Source organism: Selaginella moellendorffii, unplaced genomic scaffold, assembly GCF_000143415.4.
Source record: "Selaginella moellendorffii unplaced genomic scaffold, v1.0 SELMOscaffold_3, whole genome shotgun sequence".
Lineage (NCBI taxonomy): Eukaryota > Viridiplantae > Streptophyta > Lycopodiopsida > Selaginellales > Selaginellaceae > Selaginella > Selaginella moellendorffii.
The window spans coordinates 3,240,070-3,254,621 of NW_003314264.1; the positions used below are offsets into that span (position 1 = coordinate 3,240,070).

Sequence of the window (14,552 nt, forward strand, 5' to 3'; positions counted from 1 at the left end):
TCCTTCTCGGCAGCTTCACTTTGTGGAGCCCTAATCAAAGCTCCCTCTCTCTCTCTCTTCGTCTCTCCAATATGGCGTGCTTGAAGCTTCTCCACCGCTAGGGCTCTTGCGTCGCGGCAAAGAATCACCGATCCGGCTGCTACGCGGAAGCGAGGAGATTTTGACGCGGCATCGAGCGGAGTTGCGTTACTCCACCACTCCAGTAGGTTCTTTCGATCTCTTGGATGATCTTTGTGAGGCGCTGCTCGTCTGATTGATCTCTCCAAGAACCATGGGGGAGAAAGCGTACCCGGCGTGGGCCAGGAGCGTAGAAGAATGTGCCAGGGATGTCGGGGTTGACCCCAGCAAGGGGCTGTCAGGGGAGGAGGTGATTGCCAGGCGCGAGAGGTATGGCTGGAACGAGCTCAAGCGCGAGCGCGGCAAGCCCCTGTGGAAGCTGGTGCTGGAGCAATTCGACGACACGCTGGTGAGGATTCTCCTCGGCGCGGCGGTGGTCTCCTTCCTCCTCACTTACATCGATGGGAAGAACAAGGGGGCCGAGTCGGAGCTCACAGCCTATGTGGAGCCGCTGGTGATCGTCATGATCCTCATCATCAACGCTGTGGTCGGGGTTTGGCAAGAGAGCAATGCCGAGCGAGCCCTGGAGGCGCTCAAGGAGATGCAGCCCGAGAATGCGAAGGTCTTGCGGGATGGCCAGCTTTTGGGCGATCTCCCGGCGAGGGAGCTGGTTCCAGGGGACGTGGTGGAGCTCAGAGTCGGGGACAAAGTTCCAGCGGACATGCGAATTGCAAGTCTCAAGACGTCGACGTTTCGGATCGAGCAGAGCTCGCTGACTGGCGAGAGCGTTCCAGTGATCAAGGGGCTCCAGGCGGTGGAGTCCGAGGATATAGAGCTCCAGGGGAAGGACTGCATGGTGTTCGCCGGGACGACGGTGGTGAATGGTTCGTGCTTTTGCATCGTGACTAGCACCGGGATGAACACCGAGATTGGGAAGATCCAGGCACAGATTCAAGAGGCGGCTCTGGAAGAGGACGACACGCCACTCAAGAAGAAGCTGGACGAGTTTGGCGAGCGCCTCACGTTTGTCATCGGGATGATCTGCCTGCTGGTGTGGGTCATCAACTACAAGTACTTCCTTTCGTGGGACGTCGTGGGAGGCTGGCCCCGCAACGTTCGTTTCTCTTTCGAGAAGTGCACGTACTACTTTGAGATCGCGGTGGCCTTGGCCGTGGCTGCCATACCGGAGGGGCTCCCGGCCGTGATCACCACCTCCCTCGCGCTGGGGACTCGCAAGATGGCTCAGAAAAACGCGATTGTTCGAAAGCTTCCCAGCGTCGAGACACTGGGCTGCACCACGGTGATCTGCTCGGACAAGACTGGGACGCTAACCACGAACCAGATGTCCGTTATGGAGTTTGCTGGGAATGGCGGATCCGCCGGAGAGGTGCGAGAGTTTAGTGTGGAAGGGACGACTTATAATCCAGACGATGGAGAGATTCTAGGACTGCCCGTAAGCATGGATAGAAACTTGCAGACTATTGCGCAAATCGCCGCGGTCTGCAATGACGCTGCCATTACGTACAAAGGTGGCCAGTTTCGGGCATCTGGCATGCCGACCGAAGCAGCTCTCAAGGTCAGGCTCTTTTCTCCGGAAGTTTTTGTCGGGACCTGGTGCTTACTGTGCTGATTTGCAGGTTTTAGTGGAGAAGATTGGGCTACCGGACGCGAAGGAATACGTCAAAATCGTCAACCAGCGGCAAAGAACGGACTATACGTCTGACAATGGTGCAGCAGTTAACTTAGGTGAGTTTTTCGTCCTGCTGAGCCGAGATTATTAATTCTAGTGTTTAAATCGTCGTGCAGGGTGTTGCGACTGGTGGTTTCGTAGAGTGAAGCGAGTTGCCGCACTTGAATTCGACCGTTACCGAAAATCTATGAGCGTGATCGTGCAAAACAGCTCCGGTCAAAGCACCTTGCTTGTGAAGGTGAGCGTTTTTTCAAGTGTGCGTTTGTTTCATTCGTATTAACTGGATGCGTTATAGGGTGCTGTGGAGAATGTTTTGGAGAGGTGTTCATTTATGCAGCTCATGGATGGTACCGTGGTGGAACTTGACAATGCATCTCGGGCTGCTATACTTTCCAAGCTTAATACGATGAGCTCGAAAGCACTACGCTGCCTGGGACTAGCATATAAAGACGATCTAGGCGAACTTAGCACGTACGACGGAGAGAGCCACCCGGCCCATAAGAAACTTCTCGACCCTTCAAACTATTCCGCCATCGAAAGTGATCTGGTTTATTGCGGGATGGTTGGTTTGCGAGTAAGTCTCTTTCTTACGCTTCGCTTGTTTCCTCTTTTAAACGTTCTTCCTCTAGGATCCACCACGGGACGAAGTAAAATCCGCTATGGACGATTGCAGGGAGGCTGGTATTCGTGTCATGGTCATTACAGGTGATAACAAAAACACTGCTGAGGCCATCTGCCGAGAAATCGGCGTCTTTTACAACGGTGAAAGCCTGGCGGGGAAGAGTTTCACCGGGAAGGATTTCATGGCATTATCTACTGAACAAAGATGCAAAGTGCTCTCAGGAAGCGGAGGACGGGTGTTTTCTAGAGCTGAACCCAGGCACAAGCAAGAGATAGTTCGGATGCTGAAGGACGCAGGTGAAGTCGTGGCTATGACTGGCGATGGAGTGAACGATGCTCCTGCGTTGAAGCTGGCCGATATTGGCATTGCTATGGGAATAACTGGAACAGAGGTACAAAAAAATCATTATCGGAACGTTCTATGTACTGACTGCAATCCACACAGGTAGCAAAAGAAGCTGCAGACATGGTGTTGGCAGACGATAACTTCAGCACGATTGTATCAGCCGTTGCAGAAGGTCGTTCAATCTACAACAACATGAAAGCTTTTATAAGGTAAAGTTCCTGCGTGGTTTGAGAATGTTGAAACGACGAGTGAAGCTGATTCTTTTCATCTGCTACCAGGTACATGATATCTTCCAATATCGGAGAAGTCGCTTCAATCTTCTTGACGGCTGCATTGGGAATGCCCGAAGGCCTGATCCCAGTCCAGCTTTTGTGGGTGAACCTCGTGACAGATGGTCCTCCAGCAACAGCTCTGGGCTTCAATCCACCCGACTTAGGCATCATGAAGAAACCTCCACGTAAAAGCAACGACAAGCTCATCAACGCTTGGGTGCTTCTCCGCTACATGGTAAAAAAATCATCTCTCTCGCGCTTGACTCTATAAAAACTCTTTTGTGTTGTTTCTACAGGTCATTGGACTCTACGTTGGTGTTGCCACCGTCGGCATCTTCGCCCTGTGGTACACCCATGACTCCTTCCTTGGAATCGACTTGTCGAGCGACGGTCACAGCCTGGTCACATTCTCCCAGCTCACGCACTGGGGAGAGTGCCCGACATGGGAAGGCTTCACAGTCGCTCCATTCACGGTAGGCTCGAGGATCTATTCCTTCGACAGCAACCCCTGTGACTACTTCGCGGCGGGTAAAGTCAAGGCGACGACGCTCTCGCTGTCCGTGCTGGTGGCCATCGAGATGTTTAACTCACTCAACGCGCTCTCGGAGGATGGGAGCCTGTTGGTGATGCCTCCATGGCGGAATCCGTGGCTGCTGGTTGCGATGGCAGCGTCGCTGGGCCTCCACTTCATCATTCTTTACGTCCCGCTCCTGGCACAGGTTTTCGGGATCGTGCCACTGAGCTGGAGGGAATGGCTACTGGTTTTGGTGGTGTCCCTCCCGGTGATCCTCATCGATGAAGTTCTCAAGTTTCTGGGCCGGAGGATGGCCGAGTCCGAGAGGACGAGGCGGAAGCTCAAGTTGGCTTGAGCTTGAGCTTCCTTTCGGGTGGCTGGACTGACCACCTCTTGTATACTCACTCCTCTACAGGCTTTGTCGATTGGAGAGAAGAATTCTTTTTTCAGTTTTCCTTCCAGCTTGAATCTATCGCTCTCTCAGGTGCGCTATATATTTACAGGTCTGATAGTTCCATAAGTATTTGTGACAGTACCTTTCAGCTCGTTTCTCCATCGGCTTCCACGTCCTGTGGGATGAGCTGCTGCTGGTTGAGCTTGAGATCCAGGCGGAGGAAGACGAGGCCATTAATGGTGAGGTTCCAGCGAGGGAAGCTATATCCCCGCTCGACGTACCACCCCGAGAAGAGGTCCGTGAAGGTGACGCAGTTCCCAGGCGCGTTCCCGGCTTGGATCTCCAGCGTCCCAGAGGCCTTGGTGTCGTAGCCTTGGGAGTAGTCCCGCTTCATGGCTATGGTATAGTCGAGCGAGTGGAGCGTCGTTGCCTCAACGTCTAGTGCCGGAGTTTCTGACGATGGATGGAGCGCCAACTTTATGCTGCAGCTGCGCTGGTGGTTGAACGCCGTCCGGATCTGTGCCTCGAGGCTGAAAGTGTAGCGGTCGAGGAAGAACGGCTTGGAGTGGAAGCTCTCGCCGGTACAAATCACCATCTCCAGTGGGAACTCGAAGTAGACCTGGCAGCTCACCGCGGTCTCCTTAGAGACGAAGGTCTTGGAGCTCCCCCAGAAGTTTTCGAAGATGGCGTTGTTCCGGGGGCGGTATCTGTTGTGGTTGGTCTTCTTCCAGATGATCTCCTGCTGCCTCGGATGCGTCAAGCTCTTGAACTTGAGCGCCTCCATGATCAGTCCCTGGCCAGTGCTGCTTTGCATCTCGGGGCACACCGCCACAACGTCGACGAGGAAGTCTCCAGTCATCCAGGGGAACCGGATCACTCCTCCAATCTGCTCGGCGGCGTGGAGCTTGTCGTCAAGGCTCCGGAAGTTTGCCTCGAGCCACTCGAGAAGGAAGTGGAACACCTCTTCCTCGTACGAGACGGCGAGAGTGTCGCTGTCGAGGACGATCTTCACTCCCTCCATGTTGAGCGCGAAGAACTGGGACTTTTTGGCGGGGATGCTCTGGAACTGCTGCGCGAGGTAGCTCCGGCACTGCTCCACGACCGGGTGGAGGGCCTTGTCCGACTTGAGCGACTCGGGGAGGCCGAGGATAAGGAGGCAGTCGCTTAAGCTGCTGGGGAACTTGTTGAGCACGTCGGCCAGTGGTTTCATGCACGACGAGATTGCGAAGCGGTCGGCGAGAGTGAGGAGGATGATTGTGCTGTCCGCGTCCGGAGGCTCCATCAAGCGTCCCGTGTACATGTACTGGATGAGATGGAGCAGTCCTCGACGCTCTGCGAGGAAAAGAAGAAATAGTTAGTAGACACTAGCTAGCTCGCCATAGCTAACTGATGGTACTTTGCTATCGAAGTAGCAAGAACGTCGCTGTCTATTCAAAGAGCTTCTTTTGTTTTCATCTCGAGTTTCTATCCGAGAAAGGATCATTCAGAGAAGAAAAAGAATAATTTTGCAAGGAAAGAGAACCTTAACGACGAGAAGAAATCAAGCTTTCCACCAAGAACACAACGAACAAGTGAAAAGAACGGGGAAATCACGAGCACCACAAGGATGTCTTTTGTTTTCATCTCGAGTTTCTATGCCAAGCGAAAAAGATTTGCAGGGAACGAGAACCTTAAGAAGATCAAGTTTTCCAAGTAAACAAGAAGAAAAATAAGGAACATTGCGAGCACCAAGGAGAGGAAAGGAAATATAAAAAGTGAGAGCTGAGTACCTTCTTCCGTGACCTTGACAGTAGCAACCCCAGTGCTGGATTCGCTCATCCCATTGGAGTAGAGCTTCATAAAATAATCCGAGTGCGCAGCTAGCAGCATGGAGCTCACATGTAACTTCTCCACTACTCTGCCGCAGCTCCCATCCACCATAGCCTGTGAGGAACAAAGCAAGAAAGAGGGCAAAATCGATCCAATCCAACTCCAATCCCGCTTCTTACCTGCGCTTCATCGGTCGGCGATGGCACCACCTCCAGATGAAGAATCCTGTCCGCGAACAATGCATTGTTGTAGGCAAAATCGAAGCGCACCATCATCGCCTCGCGCGATCGCTCGCCCCGCTGCCCCTGCCCTAAAAATCTCCACTGGTTGACGTGGTCACTAGATCTTCTCCACGTGGCAAACCGCTAGTTATTTGAAAAGAAGGGCTCTCTCTTGGATTGATTTTGAGCTACCTAGAAGATGGAAGCGCCGATCATAGAATAGAGAAAAAAAGAAGGACCGTGATCGCGAATCTCTGCCAACGCGATCGCATCGGTTGCCCCTTGCTCCGGCTAAGTTGCGCGAGGCTGTTCCAAGCACAAATCCCAATCTTAGAGCAAAGAATTCCAATCATACAATAGGAGCTCACCTCCCAATGTAGATGCATCGATTGTAGCCTGCCAAGAGAGACATGAAAGTCAGACACGAATCGCCCAAAAAGAAGAGAGTGTAATCTCGAGAGAACTCACTTGGATCCATGGTCGTGATCACAGACACGCCATTGAACTGACACGCATTGGGGCTCATCCCATTGAGCTGGAAGTAGGCATTGAACACATACGACGCGTGCGACGCCACGGTATCCGGCTGGTAGCACCGCCCGCCCGGCTGCACGGGCGAGCAATCCACCTGCTGCTGCCCACACACCCAATCCAGATTCGCCTGGAGCGTGTTGAAGTTCCCGTTGGCGGCGGCGATGCAAAACGTCCGGTTGAGCTCGATGACCCCGGGGGAGTTCCCAGCGGCGCCGCCAGCGCCACCACCGGTCCCGCCCCCGGCATAGCCCCCGAATCCCCCGATGGAGTAGAACTTGGATCCGTCGGGGCGGAAGAGACCCCAGTTGCGGTTGGCGGTGGGTCCTGGCCGTTGATTCTCGTTGAAGAGCTCGAAGATATAGACGTCCGTGATCTGCCCAGGCCGGAATGGCGTGCCCTGCCCCGACATGGCCACCCGGAGGACATTGTTGTTGTACGTGGCGGCGTTCTGGAGGTTGACGATGCGCGTCTCGCCAGCGCCGCCCATGGAGGGCCACCCGGTCTCCGTGACCACGATGGCGAGGCTGCGGTGGCCCATGGCGGCCAGCGCGTAGAACGCCGCGTCGAGCTGCGCGGAGAGGAGATCGCCGTAGTGGAGGCCTGAGCCTGGGTCCGTGAAGCCGGCGGCGCTGGGCTGGAGCAGCGCGAAGTCGAGCGCGGTGGTGGCGGCGGAGTTGCGGTAGGCGTAGTAGGGGTAGGCGTTGAGCATGAAGAAGGAGCCGGTGTTGGCGATGAAGTCGAGGATGGGGGAGAGCAGCGGCGCGAAGCGGGCGTCGAAGGTGGCGGAGGAGGGCGGGAAGGAGTTTGCGATGACGCCCATGGCGTGCGGCGTGGAGATCTTGATGGAGCGGTCCAGCGCCGCGTTCTGGAGCGCGGTGTAGAGGTTCTGCATGGCGGAGAGGAGGTAGGCGTCGTCGTCGGTGGCGGCGGTGAGGACCTCGGAGCCGGCGGCGATGGCGGTGATGCGGGTGGCGGGGAGGTGGGGGAGGAGATTGGTGGCGACCCAGGCGGTGGCGGAGGACTGGGACTGGGCGATGCCTTGGAGCTCCGTGTTGGGGACGCCCACCATCACGTCGATGTTGGAGTTTGCGAGCGCGGTGAGGGCGTCGGCGTCCGGGGAGAAGAGGCGGACCTTGGAGATGCCTTGCGATTGCATCAATTGGACGGCCTTTTGCGGCGAGGGGAGATTGTCCGCCATGCGCCCGTAGCACACACCGATCGCGGCATCTGCGGAGATCATTCAATCAATCAATCCATCGCACAGCTGCGAGACAACAGGGGATCTCTTGCGGGAATGGAATTGGGCGAGGTGGGCGATGGAGATCTTAGCCAATTCCACGACCCATTTGCGGAGAGGATGGAGGGGAGGGAGAATGCGAGCGGGATTAGAGCGCGGTACCTGCGGTTTTGCGGCCGAGGAACGCCATAGCCAGTGCTCCGAGGAAGACAACGGGGAGGAGCAGTCTTGGTCTTGGCTCCATCGTACAGCAATCCATCATCCCTCCTCGTCGTTCGAGCCCCCTGTTCCTTCACATTTGATGCCCTGACCGATCGAGGAATGGAAATGGGTTTTTTCTAGATCGGATCGATCAAATCAATGAAGAAGATGCCCGTTGGACCCAATCCAGCAGCTAAGACCCAATCCACGCTCGAAGCGAAGCGAGAGCGATGAGCATTGCGAGGACGATGACCTCAGATCCGAGACAAGATCAACCATGATCATGCCGGAGGATAGAAGATCTGGAGCCTAGAATCGCTGGGGCAAGAGCGAACAACAGTCGATTTCTCTGTTGCTTGTGATTTGAAAGAACGTAGCAGAGGGCAGAGGACACTGATTCACTGATGCTGGCCAGCTGTTTGAAGAAATCGTTTGGAGTTGTGATCTTGGCATTTAAGACACATCCATATTTTTTTCTTCTTCTTTCCTTGCTCTCCTTTCTTTCTCTCAAGAGTGTTCTTCCCCTTCCTTTTACTACTGTTTGTTTGTCTCTGTTTGGAAAGCTTTGGTGTCTCCATCACTCCAACATAATCCAAGCATTAGATGACACAAACGTGATTTATTTACACCAAATCGCGACCACTTGTTTACATTTTCTCGAGAAATTTTTTTTTCCAGTCGCTCGGCACCACGATGTCGCGGCAGAGATCTAGGCAGTGGCATCCAAGGGTCCTATTTAAACAAAGCCCGTAAGAAGTATTCGTTTGAGCTTGTCGATTTTCAGCCACTTGTCCAATCTGATGCACACAGCTCTCCTGCTTGCTGGTGGCTCGAGCTTGTCATCGATTGATGCTTGGTATTTCATGCAACATAGATTCCATACATTCGAATTGAACATTCTGGGTAGCATATTTATTTTTCCAGGAATAAACTAGCAAAAGGCATCCAACGTAGAGCTACGCTGGACCAATGAAAATGTTTTACCTAGAATCATCATCAACATAAAAAGAACTCGAGATGAATTAGAATAATATGATTGAGTGCACAAAGAGAGTATCAGACAAATCAAATGTAATATTGCAAAAAAAGACATCAGCTAAAAGAAAAAACAAAGAAGAAATGGACTAAACCACTAGCCATTGTTACATCAGTTCAAGGTACAGAAATGTTAGTCCATAGTTATCAACCAAAAAGAATTGTGCTAAGCTAAAAAAAATATGCTATAATTATTATGTATACAGATGCAAATAGTGTAGTGCTAAAGCAGCAATAGAGAATACACCATGCTAGCATTAAAAAGCATGCAAAAACTCAAAATTGCATGTCTAATTCCATGCCAAATAGAAACCACAAGCTTTGATAAAATTTAATTTAATGTTATAAAGAACTTTGAATGCACCAATATGATTGTATAAACATAATTGAAACACATAAAAAGCTTAAATGACCAAATGGTAAAATAATCTTATTAAACTATGACCTTAACTAGAGCACTTCATTTATACTGGTGCTTTCATAAATGATGTGCCCACACAATCCTCCTTGGGCTTCAGCTTTTTAAGTAGAAGGAATGTAGTTGAAAGACATGATCACCACTTTGGAAATTAAAGGACAGTAATCCACATTCCTTTATCATCTGTAAGGGCAAAATAGAAGAATTGCCAGCAGCAACCCCCCAAGCAACGCCCCATTGGTATGACACTTTGAAACACCAAGTGTTTCTCTGTTTATCTAGAGCAAGTTGGCTGGATATTTCAAATTTACCATGGCTATATCTCAGTCTAGCATCAGCTAACATGGAGAATGAGATGCTGGAATGCCACCTCTAGAAAGAAGTGGTGGAAAGGCTATATTCTGTCCTTTGCTCTTTCTTGCAGAGGCTTGACATTTTCCATGAGCTTGTTCATTAGAGATTGATAGAATGGTTTTTAAAGGCTTCAAAATATGAAGGAAGTTAGTTGGTTTCTCTAGGTTTTTAGCTGTTTAGTGTCTTGTTTTAATTGAACTTGAGTTATTCAATATACAGAAAGGTTAGTCCATAGTTCCAAGAAGCTTATAGAGTGATTTAGTTTGGGATGACTTTTGGCTTCTACATTTATGAAGGTTGGTGAAGGTGGATGAAAATATTTACTTGCTGGAATGCAAAGAATATCTTCAGAAGCCACTCTAACTCATTTATCTGGAAGTAAAAACAATACATATGCTCATAAGTTTTAAAAAATAAAAGGCCTATAAAAGCTTGGGAATTCTTCAGATGGACCTTAAAGAAATTCTATCAAAAATTCAATTAAAAATTATGGTTTTGTCAAAATGAAATTCATGAGATCTTATTTAACTCAGAATTCAAGATTAGAAGAATTCAATTTAGAATTGCATGATGAAATTAAAATTCATGATTCAATTAGAATTAGAATTCAATCATTCATGATGATGATTGTTTGTTAAAATTCTTTGTCAAATTAATCAAGTCAAATTAATTGAGCTCAGACACCCTGAGATCCCAAGCTCATGTAGGTTGGGCACCTTGAGTTTTGTCAATGCATGGTCATCACATTCACCATGCATTCACGGCCCCAAACAAGGAGATAAACTAGTTCACTGATTTGGCCAATTAGGCACCTAAGCTCAAGCACTTGGACATCCAAGGCTTCCATTAGAGCCTCTTGATCTAGACACAAGTTCAACAAGTCAATTAATTAGGGTGAAAAGAGAAGTGGAAAAACAAAAACTACTACCTAAGTGTTCTCTACTATAACATTGCTCTAGCACCATGAGCTTGGATTGTTGCCTATGATCTTAACAAACCAATTAGTCATACTAATATGAAAAAGAAGATGTAAAAAAAAAAAAACTCATCTGATCAGTGCTCCATAGATTGCTTGTGATCTAAACAAACTAATTAATCTTGCACATAGAAGAAGAAGACAAAAAAAACTCACATGATCAATGCTCCATGAGCTTGGATCATTGCCTGCAATCCATCTTGCAAACAAACGAATGGAAAAAAAAAACAGATATAAGCCAAGCCCCATTACTCATACTCATACAAGCCTTTTGTGACCATGAATCCCTCACTCTCAAATCTCTCAAGGCCTTGATCATGGTAAGATCTTGTGGGGATGCTAGTGCCATTGCTAAATCTATTATCACCACAGTCACAACCATATTTATTGCTAAGTTGCCAAGATCTAGCATCACCAGCCACTAAAACCCTAAACTTAAACCTTGAAGTCAATATCATTTTTCTTCTCATGTCTTGTGTGGAGGAATACCAACACCTCACCAAGTGCATCTCATAAGCTTCTCAATCTGGTTGAGAATTACACTTTACCTAAAAAATTTAGGTTTAAACTCCAATTTTTATAACCTTCAACAAAAACATTTCAGTTACATTAAGAATGAAAGCTTAGAAGTGGGAATTTTAGTTTATAAAAGGCCATATGATATATTTATAAATCACACTTATCATATTATCCACTTCATTGCTTAAGGAACATGGCAGTATAAAATGTTACTTTATTTATATATTTGGGGTATAATTCCAAAATCTGTGTAATTATAAAAATTTCTTCTCTAGAAAAAATACTAATTTCTTACTTACTGCATTCTTGTTAAAGTAAAAGTTTATGATATAAATTGCAAATACTTTGTCCTTTTAGAGAATCCTATATAACCCTCACAGCTTGCCTCTTCCCATTAGCTACTGTTTTGTTACTCTAAAAGAAGATGAAAAAGAAAAAGAGTTTTCTAAGCTCACATAGCTTTTATACATGTTTAAAAGAATGTAATGTCTCTTTCAAACACACCCTTAACAACTTATTCATGAATTTATAAGCAAAGTGAATGATTTAAGAGATGATCCACTAGAGTTCAAATATATAAGGAATGGGCTTATAAATAAAAATGCACTTCATTTTTCAACTAGTTAAGTGTTTTAAGATAATTATGAATAATAACTATGCTAGGTAACCTAAATTTAAGATTAGTATTAGAGAAGTATCAGGTTCAAATTACACTATATATTGAAATTGATATTTAATGGTTCCATTTGGTCTAGCCACATGTTGAAATTGGTATTTGAATTCAATTTGGTCTAGAATTGACATTTTGCAATTCAATTTAGTCCAACAACTTATAAATAACTTAATTGACAATTTATTAGAGTTCAAATATAAAGGGATGAACAAGAATGCATCCTTTTTTTCAATTGGTTAAGAGTTTTGGGGTACATAGGTGAGTTCCAAGAAAGTCTAAATTTAAAATTTTATAAAATTCCTTTTACAAAAGAACTAAATTGCTACCTTTACTAAATCTATAGCATTAAAGTGTATAAACTACATTTAGAAGCTTTTCTTTTTTGAATAACCTTATTTAAGGTTTAATCGGTTATATAGAATCTCTAAAAGAAAAGTAAAATGATTGCATATTGCATATAACAACACTTGGTTTTCTTAATAGTAGTGTTTATTATTTAATACTCCAAATGATCAGATAGAACCTCATAATTATAAAAATGTTTATAATTTAATTGTAGAATAAACAGGATATATTTAGGAAATTTTATAAATTATAAATAAAACATTAATATAAATGACTGTTAGATTGTAAAATATCCTATAATATCCACTACCATCCCAGTATTTGCTTAAAGACAGCAATAATAAAAAAGAAAAGGATGCTAGTGGATATACCTAAAATATATTTGGATATTATTAAAATTTAAGTTAAAATTTAATTTAAACTTTTCTAATTTTAAATTACCAAAGTGTATTAACTACATAAGTTAAAAGTTTAATCATATTTTAATAAAATAAATTTAAGTATAATTATTTTTTGGCTTATATGATAAATATTAAATCCTTTATGATTTTTTAATAAAATATATATAAACTATAAGAAGTACATAAATTATTAAATGATATATAATACATAAATAGATAATAATATAAATTAGAAAATTTTAATTATTTCATAAAGAAAAAACTGAAGCTAGAAAAATAATAGTAAAAATTGATATTGTGAACCAAATTTTAATAAAACTTAAGAAACTAAGTAAAATATTTTGTTTGTGTGATATCATTGCACAAAGACTTTTTTAGTAGATTTGAAGTGATATGTGTAGAATTAGTTAGATTGCACCATTTGGTAAGAACATTGTATGCATGTTTAGTCACTGATGGAGATATGTATGCAATTGGCAAAATGGTGGAAAGAAACTGTATTGATGACGTTGAAACCTTTAAATGGGCGAATCGAGAAGAGGAAACTCTTGCTAGAGATGCTATAGAAGAGGCTAAAGCTAAGTCAGAGGATGAAGAGTCTGATGCTACGGCACTACAACGTATGGCTCAAAAAGTTGAGATCGAGAATTTGTGAAAGAAAGTTTGCAAATTGAAGAAGAAGAACAAAAGGAGAAAAAAAGAAGCTGAGGCAACTAAACCAACTAAACTTAAGCAACTAGATTCTTTTTCAAGTTCTGAAGACAATAAAGTTTTGCAACCACCCCCAGTTGCACAAGTTACAAAGTTCAAGCCTCCGAAACCACCTAATTTCAGAGGCATGCGGGACTATCAGGTTTTGGAAGGTTGGGTTTACGATATAGAAACTATTTCATAGCAGTAGACGTAGATAATCATATGAAACTTACATGCATGCAATCTTTTCTCACTGATCATGCCAAAACTTGGTAGTGCTAGGTGTGTGCTGAAAAAGGGTAAACTAAAAGTTGGACCAAGATGCAGTCTTGTATTCATAAGGAATACTTGCCAGATGATCTTAGTCTAAGACTTCGCGCAGAGCTGCGGCAATTGAAGTAACGAGGGGACTTTATGCATTATGTTAATACGTTTGCTCAAAAGCACATTATGATTGCAAATATAAGTGACGAAGATGCTCAAAGTTAATTCCTAAAAGGTTTAAATTCACTTTCTTGCAATAAAATTTTGAAGTTTAAGTCAAAGACATATCTGAAGTGTAAAGAGGCAACACAACAAGTTGCCTTTAAGTCGCTCATGGAACAATATCAGTAGCCGTATGCTAGTACCTTAGACAAAAATAAAAATTCTGGGAATAAACAAGGTGATTGGAAACAAAGGGTGGAAGGAAGATTCTGCCTTAGAGGCTCACAAACAATGGTTAACAAAGGTGGTGGTTGGCGACCAATAGCAACTTCTTATAGTCCTAGGCCCTCTGTTCCTCCTCCTGATGGGTATAAATAGCAGCAACTTGCAAAACTTGCTCCTAGCAAAACAAGTAGTGTGGGTCATTTCTTCCATTGTGGAGAGACAAGACATACGTCCTTGGAATGTCCCAACAAATATAAAACAAAGTCTCGTGTTAATTTCATGAGGGAAAATGGTGGTGGTGAAACTGAAGGGGTTGACGAGTTAGTCAATGTAGATTATGAGCTATGAGGAAGAGGAGGTGAGTTACTTTTGTTACTTTCCTCAATCTTTTCTCGCAATCAATGCAAACACTAATTCGTTAATGTATCCGGGCAATATCAACGATTAGTTTAGACTAGTTGGAGGATGTTCGGGCTTCATATGAAAGTGATCCATTGGTAAAGGCAATTTTGCTCCATGTGGAGTTGTCGAAGTAAAGCACAGTAGCAAAGCAGCAAAGTACCGCGCGAGGATGGGCGGCGTCGTTACGTT

At 45.7% G+C, this 14,552-nt stretch overlaps 3 protein-coding genes across 3 annotated transcripts; 1 reads left to right on the forward strand and 2 right to left on the reverse strand.

Moving 5' to 3' along the window:
- Window positions 1–39: 39 nt before the first annotated feature.
- LOC9643615 (calcium-transporting ATPase, endoplasmic reticulum-type) lies at window positions 40–3,961 on the forward strand. Its single transcript, XM_024666368.1, has 8 exons — window positions 40–1,633; window positions 1,695–1,803; window positions 1,864–1,985; window positions 2,043–2,321; window positions 2,377–2,760; window positions 2,814–2,923; window positions 2,993–3,221; window positions 3,283–3,961. The coding sequence occupies exons 1-8, from the start codon at window positions 272–274 to the stop codon at window positions 3,853–3,855; spliced, it is 3,168 nt and encodes a 1,055-aa protein (XP_024522136.1). The 5' UTR covers window positions 40–271; the 3' UTR covers window positions 3,856–3,961.
- On the reverse strand, window positions 3,926–6,003 carry LOC112343237 (BTB/POZ domain-containing protein At2g46260-like). The gene is made up of 3 exons (XM_024666376.1): window positions 5,883–6,003; window positions 5,664–5,817; window positions 3,926–5,226 (listed from the first exon to the last, which is right to left on the reverse strand). The coding sequence occupies exons 1-3, from the start codon at window positions 5,976–5,978 to the stop codon at window positions 4,040–4,042; spliced, it is 1,437 nt and encodes a 478-aa protein (XP_024522144.1). The 5' UTR covers window positions 5,979–6,003; the 3' UTR covers window positions 3,926–4,039.
- Window positions 6,004–6,072: 69 nt separating this feature from the next.
- LOC9643616 (glucan endo-1,3-beta-glucosidase 13) lies at window positions 6,073–8,766 on the reverse strand. Its single transcript, XM_024666382.1, has 3 exons — window positions 6,393–8,766; window positions 6,293–6,320; window positions 6,073–6,230 (listed from the first exon to the last, which is right to left on the reverse strand). Exons 1-3 carry the CDS (start codon window positions 7,696–7,698, stop codon window positions 6,137–6,139), a joined length of 1,428 nt encoding a protein of 475 aa, XP_024522150.1. The 5' UTR covers window positions 7,699–8,766; the 3' UTR covers window positions 6,073–6,136.
- Window positions 8,767–14,552: the final 5,786 nt, after the last annotated feature.